At 58.9% G+C, this 16,970-nt stretch overlaps 1 protein-coding gene across 2 annotated transcripts; it reads right to left on the bottom strand.

Moving 5' to 3' along the window:
- Positions 1-287: 287 nt before the first annotated feature.
- On the bottom strand, positions 288-15,727 carry ASIC1 (acid sensing ion channel subunit 1). Of its 2 annotated transcripts, XM_065751444.1 has the most exons (12): positions 15,661-15,727; positions 14,715-15,110; positions 13,713-13,908; positions 3,435-3,585; positions 2,910-3,037; positions 2,580-2,730; positions 2,446-2,502; positions 2,217-2,370; positions 2,050-2,141; positions 1,753-1,832; positions 1,520-1,624; positions 288-1,378 (listed from the first exon to the last, which is right to left on the bottom strand). In XM_065751444.1, the coding sequence occupies exons 2-12, from the start codon at positions 15,077-15,079 to the stop codon at positions 1,274-1,276; spliced, it is 1,584 nt and encodes a 527-aa protein (XP_065607516.1). In that variant the 5' UTR covers positions 15,080-15,110; positions 15,661-15,727; the 3' UTR covers positions 288-1,273. The 2 variants fall into 2 exon arrangements, with proteins under 2 accessions (XP_065607516.1, XP_065607515.1); XM_065751443.1 differs by lacking the exons at positions 13,713-13,908; positions 14,715-15,110; positions 15,661-15,727 and adding an exon at positions 4,445-5,127.
- Positions 15,728-16,970: the final 1,243 nt, after the last annotated feature.

Raw genomic sequence — 16,970 nt, 5'->3', positions numbered from 1 at the left:
ACGGGTGAAAAGGGAAGAAAATAAATACATGAATGTGGCGAAACATTAGGAAAAATCCATAAGAAAATTTATGGATGCGGCCGACCTTTTGTCTTTGGGCGATTACTGGATAACAAAGGACTGACCCCCAGTTCCTAATTTTGGTCAGCAAGCAAATAATAATAATGAGGATAACAATGAAAGAAAAAGAAAAGGGGGGAAACGAAAAGAGTTTAGAAAGAATAACTACTAAAAAGACTTATTGCAAAAGCTCTTAAAGAGAAGTAGCACTTCAGCCCCAGAAGGGCTCTTGCTCGGGGTGGGGGGGCTGGGGGCTGATGATGGTCCCACTGCTGGGATGGGGCAGCGGTGGGGAGCAGTGGGGGGCCCGGGCCGTGGGCCTCGATGGTGCCCAGGGCTCATGGCCCCCTTGGGGGTGGCTGTTTTTTGGGGGGGTTTGGTGGGGTGGGATCCTGCGTCCCCGTGGGCCGTGTGCCATGAGGTGTCCCTTAAACCTGTCCCCTTGTTGATGCTGGGGCTCCTATGGCCGCCCAAGCAACGTGGTGCCAACGGGAGCCGGAGATTTCCTTATGATTTTCCCCCCGAGGATGGTTGTTCTGATTTCCTGGGGACTGTGGGGTAGAAAGGCCACACTGTGACGGAGCAATGAGGCCCCACACCATGACAGAGCCCCACACTGTGGTCCCCCAAGGCCCCGTCCTCCATGCCGCTCACCCAGCGGCCCAACACTGCCATCCCCGGGGCCGAGGCCGAGGAAGACATTTCAGAGAGCTGGAGCTGCTCCGTTTTGTGCACATGGAGCAGCTGGGGGTGCCCCGGCAGGGCTGTGGTGGTGACAGCAGACCCAGGGGGCTCTGATCTGACATGATCCCTCCTGCCAGGCACGGGGATGGGCGCAGGATGAGGCGTGGGGAGCAGAATGAGCATGGAGACGATGGACGGACGGACAGACAAACAGGGCTGTGGATGGAGACTCTGCGGCCCGAAGGCTGCTTCTTCTTGGCTTCTGGGTTTCTAGTTAAAAAGGCCGAGAGGGGAGCCGAGGGGGAGGAGACGGGGCAGGCCCGCGCCCCGGCCCGCTGTGCGTGGCTCCTTGAGTCTCTGAGCCAGCACGGCCCGACCCGGCCGCCTGCCCCAAAATCTGAGGCCGCCGCTCTTGTCCGCGTCCCGCCGTGGCTTCGAGCGAGGTCCCCTGGCTGTGTCTCTCCGCTGGGAGAAGGGCAGCTCTCCGGAGGGCTTTGGTAGCTCGGGTTGTTGTACATCCAGACGTCGGTTAGCAGGTGAAGTCCTCAAAGGTGCCCCGGGCCGGGTGGTGAGGTAGGATGTTCGCTGCGTACGTCATGCCGGCTGGGTGACCTCGTAGGCTCTCGCAGGGGTTCTGTGGGGGTAGAGTTGGATGCTGAGGTCACAGCTTTCACCCAGAACCGATCCCCGTCTCCCTGCAGCGTTAATACCTGCTGCCACTTCTCCCCCAGGGGGTGACAGTGGCCCCCAACAAGACCCCCTGCTCGGCACTCACGTGGCGTTTCACGTCATCCATGCTCAGCGCGACGCCTTTGTCCGTGTTGTTCCTCTTGTGGTTCTTACGGCACTTGCCCCGCCGGCACAGCCGGTGCTTGATGACCTGCAGGAGACAGCTCTCAGCTCCAGAATGGGCCCCACCAAGAGGACTCCCCCAGCTGATGGGTGGACATGGTGCCAAGGGGGCTGTGCTGACCCCAGAGGAATGGGGCACGGCATTTTGGGGCTCACCTCGTAGGCGTAGTCAAACAGCTCCAGCACAGTGAGGATGCTGGCCCCGATAAACAGCCCCATCTGTCCTCCGATGTCACCTGGGGGAGAGAGGAAAACCATCAGCAGGGCACTGCTGGCAGATGGAGCAGAGAAAGGGAAGAACTCATCACTGCTGTGACCCTGGGGGGTTGCTCTGCTCTGCACCCATGCTGTGTGCATACCCTGGTGCCCCAGGATTGGGGTCACAGCACATGGGGCCACATTCAAGGATGCCAACCAGAGCTCTTGGCACAGCCACCACCCCGGAGTGCTCACCTAGCAATCCAGCCACCTCGTATGCCTTCTTCTGCTCGATCGTCTCATAGTTCAGGGCTTCGAAGAAGATATCCAGCACCAGGATGTTCTCCCTGCGTGGGCAGAAAGCAACGTCAGGTCGTGGTGCTGGAGAGACCCACTGCTGCCCCATACCTGCTGTGCGTTACCCGATGTACTGCTCCGACTTGTTGTACTTCTTGGCCAGGTACTTGGCGGAGGCTTTGCTGGGGATTTTCACCATGGACAGCTCTTTGCCATAGCGGGTGACATTGCAGGGCATCTCACAGACGCAGTACTCATTGTCCTTCTCCACCAGGAAATCTGGGCAGGAAGAGAGATTCAGATGGGAATGTGGGAAACCCTACAGCTCAGCCCCACGGGAACAGGCAGCCTCACCTAAAGCCGGATCTGCGCACTCCTTGTACTGCTCTGGGGTGCAGTAAGGGGCATCGCCTGCAGGAGACAGAACAGGTTTCCCATAGGACTGTGTCCACTGGGTTTGGGGCAGGATGCAGCGATGCATAACTCACCTGGCATGTGCACCATGCGGCAGTTGCAGTTCTCCACCAGGTAGCGTGTCTCGCAGTCGATGCGGCAGGCAGTGATGCTGTAAGTGTCGTAGAACTCCGAGTCACCCGCTGTGGCCTTACAGTCGCCCCAGGGAGGTGGCAGGTAGATGAGCTGAGAGGGAAGCCAGGGATGAGGAGAGAAGCACTCATCCCTGCAGCCCGCAGCATGGTGAGGGGATGGAGCCTTATGCACCGCTCCCCATCTCCATCCCACACTGGGGGAGAGGACAGGGGTGCCGAGAGGGGGATCGGCACTCCAGGGGTTGGGAGAGGTTGACCCCCAGCCCCTACCCGCTGCTCCTGGCAGGACACAAAGGTCTGGAAACCGGGTGCCACACCAAAACCCAGCTGGTCGATGAGTGGAGGCTCATCCTGGCTGTGGATCTGCACCTTGATCCCGGCTTCAAATGAGGTCTCATCTGCAGCAGAGAGAAGCAGAGAGGAGATGAGCCCTGCTGCAAGAGGGAAGAAAACTCCTCCTGTCTCCCACCCTTCCCTTTGGTGAATTCTCTCCTTCACATGTCCATCCATCCCTCCATCCCTCCAACCACCCCATGTCCTTGTCCCCTCCAGCTTTATGGTCCAGAGCTTGCAAAGAACTGCACGGAAAGTGCCTGTCTCTATTTATAAACAAGTGATGGCTGCTTGTCTAAAGCAACAGGGAGTTGCCATGGCAAATAGCAAAGACAAGGAGGAAAAAGGAAAGCAAAGGACCTGAAGTGGTGAGAAATAGAAAGAAGGAGCCTTGGGGACGTGGTCCTGTGGGGTGTGGAGCTGGGAGGCTGCTGGGAAGCAGCCCAGGAGCTGCTGGGTTACCTGTTTCCCCCCACACTGGGAGGTACTCGTCCTGCTGGATGTCCAGCATGATCTCCAGGCCATTGCCAGTGCCCCCCTTCATGGTGATGAGCCGGGGTTTGCCGTCCTGCCCTGCGTTGAAGGTGTAGCATTTCCCATAGCGTGTGAACACCTGTGGGAGGGGACACAGGGCTGAGGCTGGGGCCCCTCTGCTGGCCCCAAACTGCCACCAGCACTGTGGCATGGAGCCAGCACCAGACCCAAAATGTGGTCCTGCCCATCCTGGAGGACAGCCCGACCCAGGCTCCTGCCCCATGGGGTCTCTTAGCATCAGAACTGCCTTTGCCCTGGAAGAAAGACGAGATCCCCACCAAGGCGATGGGCCCAGGTTGGTGGAGATGCTTTGCAGTACCGTGACCCCACAGCCCTAGGACGATGGCACTCAGCCCCACATCCTCACCAATATTTGCCCCATCTCTTCCAATCCTGCAGATAGGGGCTGGACAAGATCCTCAGCCCCTACCCAGCCCTCCTCTCACCCTCAGCCTTCACTTCCAGCTGCCAGCACAGCTCCAAGCTGCTGAGCTGCCACCGGCTAAGGGAGCATTTAGGGACAGCAGGCTGCTCAGTGCCCAAGGTGTGGGGGGGACATGAGGATGGAGATGTCTGGTCTCAACACCAACACCAGCAGGATGCCTGGGTGCCTGTCCCCAAGCGTGAGCAGCATTACCCATTGCATCTGATCCAACACGATGCTGGTGGGAGCTGCTCCCTGGTTTCCTTCCTCTCCTTATGCAGACAGGTGCGGGAATCCCCCAGGAGCCTGCTCTGTGCCCAGGGCTTTGCTTTTCCCCATCCCAAGCTGCGAACGCGGCGCTCATCACACTGAGCAGTCCCAGATAGTGGAAAGGGACGAGGAGAAGGCACGATTGTGGGCAGGTTGGGGGTGATGGGAGTCAGGAGATAACGGTGCCAGGCAAAAGAACCGTGCTGCCATCCTGTCCCCAGGGCAGCAGGACAGGGCTACTCACCGCTACGAAGTCGCCGGGGCCACACTGCTCGCCCCGGTAGCTGCAGCTCAGCAGCATGTCCTCCAGCTGGTGGCAAGTGCGGTTAAAAAACCCATGCAAATTTAGAGGCTCATCCTCATCCCAAGAGCTGAACTGGGCTGGGACAAAACCCAGCTCCATCCCGGGCTCGTAGTCAACCAGGGGTGCAAGGTAGAGCAGGTCCTCGTGGCTGAGCTGCGAGACCCGCACCCGGTTGATGTTGCAGAAGGTGACGGCAGGGAAAGTCATCTCAGGGCTGTCCTCCTCGCTGAGCAGCGTGACGTGGTGGTACTCCAGGTAGTACACAATGCGGTCGGCCACCTGGTAGAGGAAGACGGAGAGGGAGAGGAGGAAAGCCAGCGCCCAGAGCGCCTGCCGGGCACCCAGGCTGCCCTCCACGAAGATGTGGCTCAGTCCATGCAGTGTGCAGCTGCTGGCAAAGGCCACGAAGTCTGTGGCTGCCCCTGCGTCCTCCTCCTCCTCCTCCTCTTCCTCTTCTTGCCCGTAGAGGATCTCATCCGCTCCATTCTCTCCTCTCCCAGCTGCTGTGGCATCTCTCGGTGCTTCCTCGTTGGAGAAGGAGATGGTGCAGAATATCTGGAGGGGCATTGTGCAGAGTGGAGGTCCCAGCTGAAGGGTAGGGGTCCTGGTCCTGCTGCAGGCTGGGGGTCTCCAGTGGTGAACTGGTGCCACAGAGAGTGGGTGAGAGGGGCTGGGAAGGGGAAAAGTTGGGAGCAGGGAAATAGAAAGGAAAAGGAGTGAGAAGTGTGCAGCAATGCACGGAGTGAAGGGAGAGGAGCAGAAGAGGAGCAGAGGGCTGCTGGGGGGGGGTGGGGAGAGGGTGGAGAGGAGGGGATATCAGGAGCAGAGGGCTGGGGAGGAGCGAGGGGCGGTTCTGCGGGCTCCTTGCTCCCCCGGGAACAGCCTGGCTGAGGCAGGACAGAGTGAAGATGCCGCTGACTCCGGGATGCACTGCTGCGTTGAGAGCTGCCAGATCCGGGGTGCACAGCTGTGCACGGACGCGTGTGCAAGGACGGGTGTGCACGGATGGGTTTGCATGGATGTTGTGCATGCAGGCACCTGGTATGCTGCATCCTCCATCCCTGGCATCCTGATCAGCAGCTCCATCCACGCCGTCCCGCTGGGTGCCAGGCTGTTTCCGCAGCCTCCATCTGCTCTGCTCACCGGGGTCTCTGAGCTCTTCACCGTGGCAGCCCAAAGCCCTGGGCAATCCACCCAGCAACCTGCCATCATGTCCATCTGGGTGGTGCCAGTGAGGATGCTGTGGTGTCCCCGAGTGCTCCGTGCTGCTCATCCTGGTGACACTTGTCCTAGTGGGCTCATCTCCCTGCACGGTGGGACAGCGATGTGTGCTGTAGGTCAGGTGTCCTCCAAGCCCACGCTGCTTTTTGCAGGATTTGGGCACTGTCATGTTTCAGGTGATGCCTCCTCCTGGAGAGCCACGCAGTGCATCTCCTCCATGTGGGGCACAGGGAACCCCAGGGTCGGCATTCAGGCTCGGTGCTGATAAGCAGGATGAGATTGGGGTCCTAGGGAGGCAGACCCGAGGTGGCATGGGGCTGGAGCTGGGTGAATCCGGGAGCCAAGGTATCATCCCCCACTCCCTGCAGCCCTGCGGCAGCACGGCCCCTTCTTGCGGTTTGCTTTTATCCTGCATTCAGCACTTTGTAAAAGCATCCAGTGTGACCACAGAGCAATCTCCAGCCCCATCCCAGCACCGCAGCCGCCATCAGCAGTCCGAGGGGGAGGGGAATATCTGCATGAGGCAGTGCTTCGATACACAGGAGCTGGGCAAGGGGGTTTGGTCGAAAGCATGGGTGCAACGAGCGCACCCCAAGCCCTGAATCAGCTGTGCATCCTTCCCCAGATGGCTCCTGGTCCCTGTGCACATCCCACAGACTCGAGTATCCCTAAAGCAGGTGAACAAATGCCATCAGGAAACTGCTGCAAAACAGCTCCGATCCCTTTGTGAAGATCTTGGCTCTGCCAGAGCAAGAGAAACTTGTGAGGTGTGCACAGGGGACTGTCGCCAGGGCTTAGCCAGGAGGACAAATGCCAATGGAACAACAATGGGACAACGTGGTGTTCTCTGAGGGTCCACCCTGGGGCTCCCCACACTCAATATTTCCCTTTTTGTAAAGGGGACAGAGCAGAGGAACCAGCTGCAAAGCCAAGGAAAGCAAGCAAGCGTGGGTGACCTTGGGGACAAGAGCCAGAGCCACGGGATGAAATTTCATAGGGTTGAGAGCAAGGTTGTGCCTTTGGGGAGTAACCTGGAGAGCCTCAGCTGGAAAAATCCTGGGACATTTGGATGGAGATGAGCTACAGCTGCACCATGGTCAGGGCCAGGCTCTAAAAGGCATCAGCTGGGAGAGAGGGGCTTGGGGGCACTGATCTGCTCAGTTTTGGGAGGTAAAGGTTTGGGATGTGACATGAGCCAGCCCCAGAAGTGAACTTGAAGGAGCCCATCCTGACCCTACAGCTGGGGACGATCCGTGGCTGTGTCCCCATGCTGGGGGCAAAGGGTCACCGTCCCAATTTCTGTGAGTTTTGGAGATGCTGGAGGAGCCTCTCTCCAGCTCCTCCCTCAGCGGGAGTTATTTTTACCCTCATTCAGGTGAAGCTTTTGCGGGGGAGAAGGACGGGGGATGCTATAATTAACTGTGACATCAGTCCCCGTGGTGGCATGTGCTGGGACGCCGCCGCTGCGTCCCGACCCGGGGATGCTCCGTGCCATTGTGTCCCCTACAGCAGCGGGACCGTGACAGCAGCTCTGTGTTTCCCTGCTCCATCGCGGTGGCAGCCCGCTGTCCTGTCCCACAGCGTCGGGACGGGCCGGGGCCACCGCGATTCCCCGGAGCAGGGGAGTACGGAGGCGGCGGGGAGGGAGGGATGCGGGTGGGGGATTTGACGGCAGCGGCAGCAGCGCATTTCACAGCCTGTCACGCTTTAATGGCAGAAGAGATCAAAGCCGGGATGGAGTTATTCATAGAGATAAACCAATCCCCGAGGAGGCGAGGAGAAAACAACATTGTGAGCTCTGTTATCCCAGGCATGCAAACCGCAGCCCGGCCCCAGGAGGTGCCGCGGGTTTGCTACCCAGGCAGTGGGGTGGGATGGGACGCGTTGCAACCCCGCAGCAGCCGGGAGCAGAAGAGGGAGGGGATGTTTGATGGGGCAGAGGGGCTGCCCCACACCTGCATTGCACAGCACGGAGGAGAAACGCAGCTTTGCAACGCGCTCCGGTGCCCGGAGGGGCTCTGCCCCAACACGAGGGGGAGATGGGGGAAGACTCCGTCGCTCAGAGGCGGAGGAGTGGGGTGGGATGCGGGGATCCTGCGGCACTAATCCCACCGCCTTTATCAGATGCTGCCACCTTGCCTCCGCTCGCTCCACCGGCCAAGCTGGGCGTACTGGTGTTATCCGCCCCTTTATCCCCCAGATTATTCGCTTCACAGTGGATTAGCATGTCACATTCTAATGCAGAAAAAAAAAAATCCCAATGATTTAAACAGAGGAGTTTCTTTTTTCCCATCTGTATGATTCCCCACCGCTGTCTTTTTCCCCCCAACTCTGTCCCCATGGGTGCAGCTGTGAGGAACGGAGGTGGTGGGTGATGCAGGATCGTTCACACATGGGATGGGGGACAAAGAATGGGGAACAAAAGGTCGCTGTGGGGCTGGCACAGCCTGTCCTAGTGGCCCCATGTCACCCCACTCGGGGCTGTCGGCTGCAGACCCACGTCCACAGCGCAGGACTTTAATAAAAAGCACATTATGGTGAGTAACACACTAAGTGGACTTCATTACAGACCTGGGGCCTCCCTGGCTGTTCCGTGTGATTTCCTATCAGACGAGCCTTATCTCCTCTCCAAACGTTCCCATTTAAACTCCATTAATCTTTCAAAACCTCCTCGTCTCGGTGCTTCCCAGCCCGGTGCAGCTGCTGGCAGCTCCATGTGGCTCTGCAGCCCCACTGCTGGCGTTGGTCTGTGAGCAAACCCCCGTGGCTGAGCTCCTCCATGCACCCACTGCCATCCCCAAAGTTCTGAGCACCGATTTCCCCTCCTCTAACCGAGAGCATCTGCAACACCGAGAGATTTCTGGGTGACTTTTTCCCCACGTGCAGCATGGGTTTTTGCTCTCTGGTGCTGTGAATTCCAGCTTTGTTCCACGCAGGCACTTCTTCAAAAGCCTTCCCATAGCTCCTGCTGCTTGCAAATCTTCCATAAGCCGGGTTGTGACTTTTTTCCAACATCCTTCACCATTGCTTAGGTGCTCGGTGCAAACAAATCCACACTGACGGTTTTATTGGTGGCGGAGGGGGGAAAAAATTGTATTCCCATTCGGTTCCCTCGCTGCCTGCCTCGTGGTTTTCACATTTAATGTGATCTAAGCAAGGTGCTCCCTTGGACCCGCTCTGCAGCTGCTCTGGGTGCTGCAAGAAGGGGTTCAAATCCCCCACAAAGCAAAGGTTGTGGGCCCCACCTTGGTTTGGTCCTTAGGGAGACAGCCCAGATGCAGTGGGGAAGAACAAAATATCTGTTTGGAAATAAGAATGGTAATTTAAGACAAAGAATTGTAACATCCAATGGTGAAGGCCAGCACAGAAGTGAGCCTGAGATGGCGAGGAGCATCTTGAGTCATGGCTGTTTTGGGAATTGCAGTGCTGCTCGGAGGGGCCCTGGCTCCAAACTCTCTGTAGATGATAAAACAAGGGCGGCTAAAAAAAGGCAGAGAAATTAAACCCGAGGCGAAGGGCCATGGGGTGGTTCATTTCTCAGCTCTGCCCAGCTCAGTGTGCCCCTCTGCCCCAGCTCCTCCCAGCTTAGCACTGGGGCACAGAGGGGGAAATTGCATTGGTTCCTTGTGTGTCCTCTTCCAGATAGCTGCAGTTGCCCAACACGCCATGTGCTGGTGCTGCTGCTCCAAAGGGGCCTCCGATCAAGACAGAAAGGAGATGGAGGGGAAATCATTTCCATGAATTCCCATTTTCTGGCCGTGTTTCAGCTCTGCGTTCCCAGCCTGCAGCTTCCCTGGGACCAGTGGCTGTGGGGCTGTGCCATGTGTGCCCAGAGCTCCGTGATTGTGGCCTCCCCATCTCCATCTGCACAGCACTTGAGAGCCTCCTCATCACTTTCAGCAGCTGAAGATACCATTTAACCTTATTAATAATAATTAATAATTAATTTGTTAATGGTTTTGTGTGCAAAGGCATCTCCAGAGGAACAGCAACAGCCCTGCAGGGCCCCAGTGTGCATTCGAAGTGCTTAGAGCTCTTTGCACGACACCTCTGGGTGTGCAACGTGCTTTGGGGTGTGCAAAGCTCTTGGGGCATGCATGACTCCTCTGGGTGTGCGTGGTGCACTGGGGTGTGCAAAGTGCTTTGGGTGTAGGAGATGCAAGGAGGTGTGCAAAGTGTGCTGGATGTGCACGGCACCTCCAGGTGTGCGCAGTGCGTTGGGGTGCATGCAAAGTGCTCCAGGTGTGCACGATGCAGTGGGGTGTGCAGAGTGCATTAGGTGTGCATGACACCTCTGGGTGTGCAAAGGATATGGTGGTGTGTACAAAGTGCCCTGAGATTCACAAAGTGCTTTGGGTGTGCGTGGCATCCCCAGGCGAGCAAAGTGCTTTCAGAGTTCACGATGCATTGGGGTGAGCAAAGTGCTCTGGTTGTGCACGACACCTCTGGGTGTGCGTTGTTCCCACACTCACACGGTGCACACACGTGTGCAGCAGCTCTGGGTGTGCTGTTGGGGTGGGCTGCACGGCCAGGCTGAGGACTCAGTGCCCTGTGCTGCTGCTGCTGCTCTCTGCTTCCCCACGTCCTGCAGGCAGTGGGAGTGATGCTGCTCAGTGCCCACAGGTTCCAGGTGCTAAATGATTCAGCTGCTCCGTGGCTGAGCTGCTGGAGGAGTGGCTGCAGGGTGCACACACACGTTGGACCCTGCTGTGCTGAGTCCAACACCGGTGTTCCCGATCCACCACTGCAGCTTTGGCTCTGCCAAAATCCCCCCCGGGTTCGGTGGCATTGCTCCCGTGCAGGAATAGGAACGGTCGTGCTGCAAAACGGGTGAAATGCAACAGGCTCTGAGCAAACGGCACCGGGCGAGCACTGTGCACATCTCAGGGATCCCAAACTCCATACCCTGAGGGCGTCTGCTGCTGGAAAAGCTCCGGCAAAGCCGAGGAAACGCTGAGCAGATCTCCCGGTGCCTCTGCTCTGTGCCCGAGGGCTGCACGGTTTCAGGGCTGCTTTGCTCTGAGCAAAAAACCGATGAGCAGAAATCCTCCACGCGGGCAGAGCCGGGGTGTTCCCATCCCACCCGCGGCCGCTCCTCTGCTCCGTCAGCTCCGATTATTCCACGTGGTGAAGCCGGATCCCACGCGGTTCGCTCGGAAAACGCTGCGAGCTCCGGGGTCAGAGGAACCGTTTGTAAACGCAGTGCTCCGCCGGGCTCATCCTCGAGGTCCCCGCGTTGGTTTTGCAGGGCGTGATGGGGCTAAATCCGTGCAGCTTGTAGGGTCTCTAAGTGGTGCTGGAGATGCTTCACACTCCTGTGGTTATCTGTGGGTACTTTGCTGTGGGGACACTGTGGGGATCCACTGGGTTCTGTGCTCACGATGCTGGTGTCCACCGGGGGGTGCTGGGGGGGCTCAGAGGGGCTGGGGGTGGGAGCAAGGTATTCCTGATCCATTCTCCATTATAGCAGCTCTGGAGATGGGGGGAAGAAGAGGAGGAGAGCGGCAGGGGTTTGCTCCAGAGCTTTCCAGCTCTCTCCCTTCTCATCTTCCCTGAGCTCATCACTTCCAGGGCAGAGGACACACGAGGCAGTGCCATGATCCCTGTGTCAGACTCAATTCTCCCTGGTGCCAGCTCAGCCTCGGAGCCTGACGGGAGCAGTCCAGAGGTCTCAACCCTCTGCAGTGAACCGTGGTGCCCCCGCTCTCTGCTGGGAGGATGCTGAGCCCCTAAGCATCCCCAGGGGTGGGGACACGTGGGTTTGGCTCTCCCTCAGGATGGGCTGAAGGGATGTGGAAAGGAAAACTGCAAACGCATCACAACGGGCACGGCAGCATCACTTCAGCAGCACTGTCCCCAAAAGGGGCTTCACAGAACCAAGCACACAGCATCACCCTCACCTTCAAAGGTGGTTCGCATGGGACAGCCCCACTTCCCATCCCATGTCCCTGGGTGAAAAGGATGTTTCTCCTCCTTTTCCCTGGGATGCAAAGAGAACGAATGGGGTTTGGAGCTCTGCTTAGAGATGAGACCCCTAGGCCTTTCCCTTAATGGAGGAAAAGCAGATTTGGGGCTGGGGGAGGAGGTGGCTGCAGCTCCCTGCACATCCCCAGCCCAGAATGCTGCACGGGGGGGGGAAGCTTGGTGAACCCAAGCACCCACATGGTGCTGGAGAGGCTATGAAGAGCCAGGGGAGGGACTGGTGCCCCCATGCTACATCCTCAGGCCTCTTTAAAGGCTTCAGTGCCATAAACAGGACAACCCTGAGCATCTCTGGCCCCGGAGCATCCCTGCATTGCACCCCAAGCACCCGTCCTGCAGGACATTGACCAGGGTGCATGGAGGTGGAGGGGAGCAAGCAATGCCCTGAAGTGGCCTGGTGATGATGCAGGATGAAAGGGGAGGTGGGAGAAACCTGTAAACCCCCTGAAAACCCCCTTGGCAATGCTCTTAGATACAGCATCTCCTCTATCACTAAGAGGATGGGGCAGTGCTGTCTGTGACAGTGTCTGCCCAGGCATCCCTCCTCTCTGGGCCATGTTAGGAGCCCTGAAACATAGTGGGGAGCACAGGGCAGTGGGATCTGTAGTGGGGCAACGTGGGATGGAGGATGTGGTGCATCACATAAGGATATGGAGAATCATATAGGGACATGGAGCATCACACAGGGACATAGAACATTGCATAGGGGTGATGGAGCATCACATAGGGGTGTGGAGCATAGCACAGGGACATGGAGCATCACTCAGGTGATGGAACATTACATGGAGACAATGGGGCATCACATGGGGACGTGGAATGCAGCATAGGGATGTGGAGCATTGCTCAGGGATGGTCCCACTGCTGCCCTGGCACCCATTGATCTCAGTTGGTGCCATTGGAGCCAGAGCAGCAAAGAGGAGCTCAGCACGAACGGACTCAGGAGGGAGTGGTGCAGAGGCAGTAATGAACCTTTGGGTCAAACCAAAAGCTGCCACCAAACCCACGAGGGGACAGGGCCAAGGTTTCCCAAACAACCATCCCCATCCCCAGCACACACAGCTCCGCCGGCACACGGCTGCAAGGGGAATCCAACGAGCAGCATAAATACAGCACTGAGCCAGCTTTTTCTAATCAAATCCATTAAATCATCCAAACCTGCTTGCAAGGAATAATCCAGGCAGTAATAATAAACCAGCTGCACGTCTATTTTGCTTCTCCCGCTCAGAGCAGAGGAGGAAGGAGGGTGCTTGGATCCTAACAGCGGATATAAGGACACAGCGGGAGGGTCCCTGAGGATGTTCTGATGCAGAAAACACTGGGGAGCACCAAGCATCAAAGCTGGTGGTGGCACACGTGGGCTGGGACCTGACCCTGCTGAGAAGGATCCAGCCCCCTTGCCTCCATTTAACAACCAAACAACAGAGGAGTGCTCTATCCCAAGATCCCGTCCAGGGAATTCAGTGCTGGAGATTAAAATCCCTCATATAGCACTGGGATGTGTGCAGCAGCCCTGGGGACACGCAGTAGGTGCCTCAGCACACGCTGAGGATTTGTCATGGGAAGTGAGCGGGATGTCCCCAAGGCCACACCAGGGACAGGGACCCCAGAGCTGTGTGCTCCACACCAGAGCAGCTGATGGGGAGAGGCAGCCTCGGGGCACAGAGGGGTTATTGTGCACTGGAGCCACGCATCAGTGTGAAATGCATCCTCTGTGCTGCACCGCTGGGACCCGCTGTCCCCAAGGGCTCGCAGGGCTTCCCCTGCTCCCTGCTGTGCCACCAACACATCCTCATAGTGCAGTGGTTTCCAGCTCAAATATCCAGCCCAGCACGCACAACCCTGCATCACCCAGAGGGCTAAGCCCCAGCAGCATCCCCTGGCACCCCCTTGGCGATGCTGCTGCCCCTTGTCTGGGATCCAAAACAGGCAGGAATGGTGGTGGACAGACCAGTGCCCACCTTGCGTGGAATTCACAGCCTGAGGAGGGGGCTGTGGGGGCACTCACCACTTTGAAGTCTTCGGGGCTGCACTGCTCCCCACGGAAGAAGCAGGAGAGCAGCATCTCCCGGATGTCGTGGCCAGCGCGGTCGTAAAACTCCAACATATTGAAAGGTTTGGGCTTGAAGTTTCGGAAGTTTGCCTTGTCCTGCAGGATTTCCAGCTGCTTCTCATCAGCTGTCTGCGTGTCCGGGATCTCATATCTTAGGGGAAAGAGCAGGCAGAAGCTCAGGCCTAGCTGTGGTGGCTTCACATGAGCTGCTTCTGCCCCAGCCCAGGGCAAAAACACGTGGCATCTTTAGGGCTCTCAGCAACACAAATTAGATGGGCAAGGATGTGTCCCATGCATTCAGCCATCAGCATCTTCCCCACAAGGGTCACCACAGCCCCTGTGACAGCACCAAACCCAGACCAATTGCTCCATGATTGGACCTGCAGCAGTGGTCCCAGGTCAGGCCAGCCCAGTGCATGCCCTGTGTACCTAAATATGCACAGGCAGAGACTGCTGCTGGGCCCTGGGAACATGGGAGTGACTTGGAAGCACTTAGGAGCTGCTACAGGCATGGGGATGGGCTGGGTAGGGTGGGTGAGGGGTCTCACCCTGGCTACTGCACCGTGGGGTCCTGCAGCCCAAGGGATGGCAGCGTGCTGGTGGCATGCAGCAGCTTCACCTGCCGGCCTTGAAGCATGGAGCTGTGTTCTGGGGCTGGAATCGCATGTGCTGGATCCAAGCACAGGGACTGGAGCCATGTGTGCTGGGATCCATGCACTGGGGCTGGAACAGAGTGTTCTGGACCCCCATGGAACAACTCCACGCCCCGGAGCAGGAGCAGGACCTGGAGGACACCCTCCAGGTAGGGCTGTGCATGCTTGAACTCAGCTGCAAAGCTGAGCTGCCTCAGGATGTGCTTCCTTGCAGAGATGCACTGCGCAGCTGGGCAGCAGGGCACACGGTGACACGCTGAGCTGGGGACAGAGGTTTCACCCGGGGCCACTTCAGGACACCCACCTGTTATTGAGCAGGGCGAGGAGTTCACCAGCATGATACAGGTCGTTCTTGGTCACCCGGCTGAAGCGAAACTCGTTGAGGTTGCAGAAGGTGACAGCGGGGAAGGTGAGCCTGGTGGCAGCCACCTCGTCCAGCTTGGTGACATGTGGGTAGAGGAAGTAGTACTGGATGCGATTGGTGCAGACGAGGGCGAGCAGGGCCAGGGAACCCATGAAGCAGAGAGCCCAGACCACGCGCTTCAGCGACAGCCGCTCGTAGGAGAAGATGTGTGAGATCCCGTGCAGGGTGGAGCTGCTGGCGAAGGCCTGGATGCTCACCGGCTGCCCGCTGTCCACCTCCTCCTCGTCCACCTTCAGGTCCATCATGGTCCGCGCCGGCAGCCCTGGGGGGGCCACTCTGTGGGGAAGGGACCCCTGGGTGCCCGGTGCCACCTCCTGGGTACCACCGCAGCCCGGGGATGCTGGGGTGCACATCCATGCACTGCCATCCCCACAGCTGGGGGTGCACCCTCGCATGGGGCAGCGCTTTGCTGTGCCCCGTTCTCCCCCTGCATCCTCTATATTCTGTCTCTGCATTTATCGGGGTGCATCCTCTTGTACCACCCCCCTGCCCCCCTCCTCCTCTATACCCTCCTCATCCCACAGCCCGACAGAGGTGATGTGCCCCCCTTCCCCATCCCGGTACCCCCGCAGCACGCATCCCCTCCTCCTCCCCCGAATGGCACCAGCGCATCGACAAAGAGACGAAGGAGGGGGAGGATGCAAACCTGGAGTCAGGGCCGCTGCGACGCGGGTGCCGGGGCTGGGGCCGACCTCCCTCCGCCGGGGTGGGAAGACAAAGCCGGGAGCGGGGATGGAGGGTGCGAGCGGCACCGAGCCCGGCAGCGGCGGGCGAACCGGAAAAGAAAAGGAGGGGGGGGGGGAAATAAAAATAGCCTCGGCGGTACCTTTGGTGCAAGCGTGGGAGCGGGGATGCGTCGGGGCCTCGCTCAGCACCGTGCGGGGGGACCGGAGGAGACCATTGCCGGAGAGAAGGCGGCCGATGGGTGCGAGGAGAGGAGCGGGAGGAGAGAGGGAGGCTGCTGCCCTGCCAACCACATGGAGCGATGGATGGAGGGATGGATGGATGCCTCCCCCTGTGGCTATCTGGGAGCTGGTGATTTCTTCAGATGCATAATCCGCATGAAGTCATTGTCTGTGCGCTGGTGGGGCCGGAGGCCGCCGAGGGGTGCCGCAGGCCGGTGGGCAGCGAGGAGGAGGAGGAGGAGGAGAGGGAGGAGGAGGGAGAGGCGGAGGAGCAGGGAGCTCCAGCGATTGCAGGCTGCTGGCAGGGGCTGTTGGTGCTGTGTGTGTGCGGGGATGTGCGTGTGTGCGTGTGCATGCGTGTGCCGCTCCCATCCCCCAGCGCCTTGCAGCCGGGCTGCAGCTCCCCGCGCACCCCCACCCCACCCCCCCCCGGACCCTCCCCAAAGCCCCGACCCCGCTCTCCTCGTGCCAAGGACTCCGCTGCCCTTTGGGTTTTCACCCGCGGGCGGTCCGGTCCCACTTGGTGACTCCGTCCGTTTTGGGGCAGCAGTGTGGCACTCTGACCCCGGCACGATGCTCGCCGCGGTGGGGATCCGACCCTCCTTGGAAGCGCCGGGCTCTGCCCCCGCCCCTCTCCTGGCTCTGCACCTTTGGCTGTTTCTGAAGCTGTCAGAACAGTGCCGTTATCCCCTGGGTGCTTCCCTGCGGGGTGCGAGGTGATCTCCTCCACGGAGCAGAGCAGGAGGGCTCAGTGTGCTCCCAGCCAGCAGTGCAGCATCCCTGAGCCCCTTCCCCTCTTTCTTTCTCCCCACCGTGAAGCTGGGGACCCCCCCTCAGTCCCAAGCATGCAGCAAGCACCTGCCCACCATGCCCAGGAGGGCGGCTGCCATCAGATGGAAGAGAGCGCTTTGATGTTCCAATGTGATGCTGGGAGGAAAGCCTGGGCTCACCCCGAAAGTGTCACCTGGACCTAAGGTGCCCTCCCAACGCATCCTCACTGCCCTGTGCCTCATGGGAACACGGGGAGTTCAGGGTACAGCGAGGTCTGTCCCCATATCTCATGTCTTTGGACACGTTTGGTTTGGTCCCTTTCTAAAACATCCTGTCCCACTCCTGATCCTCACCCTCCCTTTGCTGGAGCAGAAATCTGGGGCTTTGCAGTGGGTCCCTATAGGGGCATCACCCCTACAGGGACAGAAATGGGGTTTGGGGATGCCTTGCTGAGCCTGTA

This window comes from Cyrtonyx montezumae, unplaced genomic scaffold (genome assembly GCF_038088225.1).
Source record: "Cyrtonyx montezumae isolate F1298 unplaced genomic scaffold, pur_monq_1.0 scaffold_70, whole genome shotgun sequence".
NCBI classification, from domain to species: Eukaryota; Metazoa; Chordata; class Aves; order Galliformes; family Odontophoridae; genus Cyrtonyx; species Cyrtonyx montezumae.
Note: the sequence above shows the minus strand (reverse complement) of the source record. Positions and strands in the feature narration are given on the sequence as shown.